Genomic DNA, 2,828 nt, shown 5'->3' on the forward strand with positions numbered 1-2,828 from the left:
ATTCCTCCAAGAAATCTTCAGATTCCGTCGTAATCGAAAATGGTGAGATAAAGTTGGAGGAATTGCAGAAGCAGATGAACAGAATTTGTTGATTCGTTTATCTTGTTCATCGTAGATTGATTAGATTCCGTAGCAACAAAAGAAGAAGAAAACCCATCAAACCCTAGCTACATTCAAGGAAATCAAAGATACTCAGTTGGGAATTAGGGAAAAATTAGGAGTTGGGTGTTCTTGATTTCATTGAAGATTATGAAGCAAATGTCATCTTCTCATATGGATAATATCCCATCAACACCTGGGAAATTTAAGATGGAAAAATCCCCTTATAATCATAGATTCAGATGGCATTATTCATCTCTAGCAAAACTCACATTCTGGAGCTTTGTGTTCTTGGGATTAATCTTGGTTTTCTTCTACAAATCACCATCTACAACATCATCATCATCAATCCCATCAGATCTCTCTCGCAGATCTTTGAAAACCAGTTCATGGGGCGGACTCGCCTGGGAAAAACGGGTCAGATCCTCCGCCAGGATCCGTTCCCGAAACGGGTTTTCCGTTTTAGTCACCGGAGCAGCCGGGTTCGTCGGAACCCACGTCAGCGTCGCCTTGAAACGCCGTGGAGACGGCGTTTTAGGTCTCGATAACTTCAACGACTACTACGATCCGTCGCTGAAAAGGGCTCGTCAATCTTTACTCGAAAGAAGTGGGATTTTCATCGTGGAAGGAGACATAAACGACGTCGCATTACTCCACAAACTCTTCGAGGTAATCCCTTTTACTCACGTTATGCATTTAGCAGCTCAAGCTGGTGTTCGTTACGCCATGGAAAACCCATATTCATATGTGAATAGTAACATCGCTGGATTCGTTAATCTTCTTGAAACCTGCAAAAATGCAAACCCACAACCTGCAATCGTTTGGGCATCTTCAAGTTCTGTTTATGGATTGAACACAAAAGTCCCATTTTCCGAAAAAGATCGAACCGATCAACCCGCTAGTCTCTACGCTGCCACGAAGAAGGCCGGCGAAGAAATCGCGCATACGTATAATCACATCTATGGCTTATCTTTAACTGGTTTAAGATTCTTTACTGTTTATGGACCTTGGGGAAGACCAGACATGGCTTATTTCTTCTTCACAAGAGATATCTTAAAGGGGAAATCGATTCCGATCTTTGAAGCTGCAAATCATGGAACTGTGGCTCGTGATTTCACCTACATTGATGATATCGTAAAGGGTTGTTTAGGAGCTTTAGATACGGCCGAAAAGAGCACCGGAAGTGGCGGAAAGAAACGCGGCCCTGCTCAATTACGGGTTTTCAATTTGGGGAACACCTCACCCGTTCCAGTTTCGGATCTTGTCAGCATTTTGGAGAGGTTATTGAAGGTTAAAGCGAAAAGATTGGTGATGAAATTGCCAAGAAACGGTGATGTTCAGTTCACGCACGCGAATATCAGTTTTGCTCGGAGGGAATTCGGGTATAAACCGACAACCGATCTTCAAACGGGATTGAAGAAATTCGTGAGATGGTACGTGAGTTACTACGGATCGGTAAAGAAAAGCGATCAGTGATTAGATGATGATGTTCTTGAAGGATTCTTTTCTCAAAAAGGGGTAAATTTTTTTGTCAAATTCTTGTTGATTTTGGTCTGCATATGATTGTTTTTATCTGTGATGGTGTTCTTGAGTTTCCAGAAATCCCACGATTTGGTTGTTTTTGATTTGTGATTTGTACCAAGAAAAGTAGCAAACATTTTTAGGGTTTATTGTTGTAGAATTCATGAAGAATTTGACCATAATTCCATTGCTTTTTGATCTTGTCGACTTGTATCATTTTACGAAATTCAAATAAATAGAACACGATAGTTTCGGGTTTCATTGTTTCTTGATCCGATTCGAGGTTATTGTCTGGTTTGGATTCGTATGCATTCGGGTTCGTGTTGTTTTTGGTTGTTTTTGTAGCTGTCGTAATCTTTACGGTAGATGTCACGTATGCGTACAAAAAAGGGCTAATCCGTTGGCCACTCGCCAATTCAAAAAGTTAAGACCCGGTTAAGATAATCGGTTATAGAAGCCCGATCGGTTGTCGAATCATTAACAGGTCGGGTTTGATTGGTTGCGTGACCAAACCGATTATAGTAATTTATACTATATTATAAAGTATTTGACAAAAACTCTTAAAAACTAATTTTTATGCATGAAGTACTGTTTATTGATGCATATTACTTAAAAATCAAGATTACAAGTAAATTTTGCGTAAGTACAACTTATTAAAGCTTCATATTTGAATTCGTGTAACTAATTGCAGATAAATATAATCAAATATTGGATAAACATCTTATTTTAAATATAAAAAATTTAAAATATAATTGGGATAATCATTAAGTTTTAACAGAATATTTTAGTTATTATCTTTATAAAAAAATTATATTATTAAACCTAAATTAAATTTTTTTGTTATTAAACCTAAATTAAATTATAATTAAAAAATTGAATTAAGGAAATTACACCAAAATACAATAACTTTTAAAAAAGTTAATTTGATACTAATAACGATAATATTTTTTTTTCAAAATTTTATAATATTTTTAAATTTATATTTTATTCAAAAATAAAAACATTATCATTTTCTCAAAACCACATAAAACCGTATTACGTCGATATAAAAAAGAAATAAAACAAAATACTGAAATCAAGATGTATATCGAAGAATTGCACGAGTACCCTTCTAGGCTTCTGGTAGTAATAACTTATAGAAGGCTCGATGGAGGCCCGATTCTTTATCGAATAATTAACTAGTTGGATTCGACTAATTACATGACCAG

General features: G+C 36.3%; 1 protein-coding gene across 1 annotated transcript; it reads left to right on the top strand.

The window, feature by feature from the left end:
- The first annotated feature begins 246 nt into the window (after positions 1-246).
- On the top strand, positions 247-1,879 carry LOC112526682 (UDP-glucuronate 4-epimerase 3-like). Its single transcript, XM_025137062.1, has one exon. It carries the CDS (start codon positions 250-252, stop codon positions 1,573-1,575), a length of 1,326 nt encoding a protein of 441 aa, XP_024992830.1. The 5' UTR covers positions 247-249; the 3' UTR covers positions 1,576-1,879.
- The last annotated feature ends 949 nt before the right edge of the window (positions 1,880-2,828 follow it).

The sequence above is a fragment of the Cynara cardunculus genome (assembly GCF_001531365.2).
Source record: "Cynara cardunculus var. scolymus isolate 2C chromosome LG 14, CcrdV1, whole genome shotgun sequence".
Taxonomy (NCBI): Eukaryota; Viridiplantae; Streptophyta; class Magnoliopsida; order Asterales; family Asteraceae; genus Cynara; species Cynara cardunculus.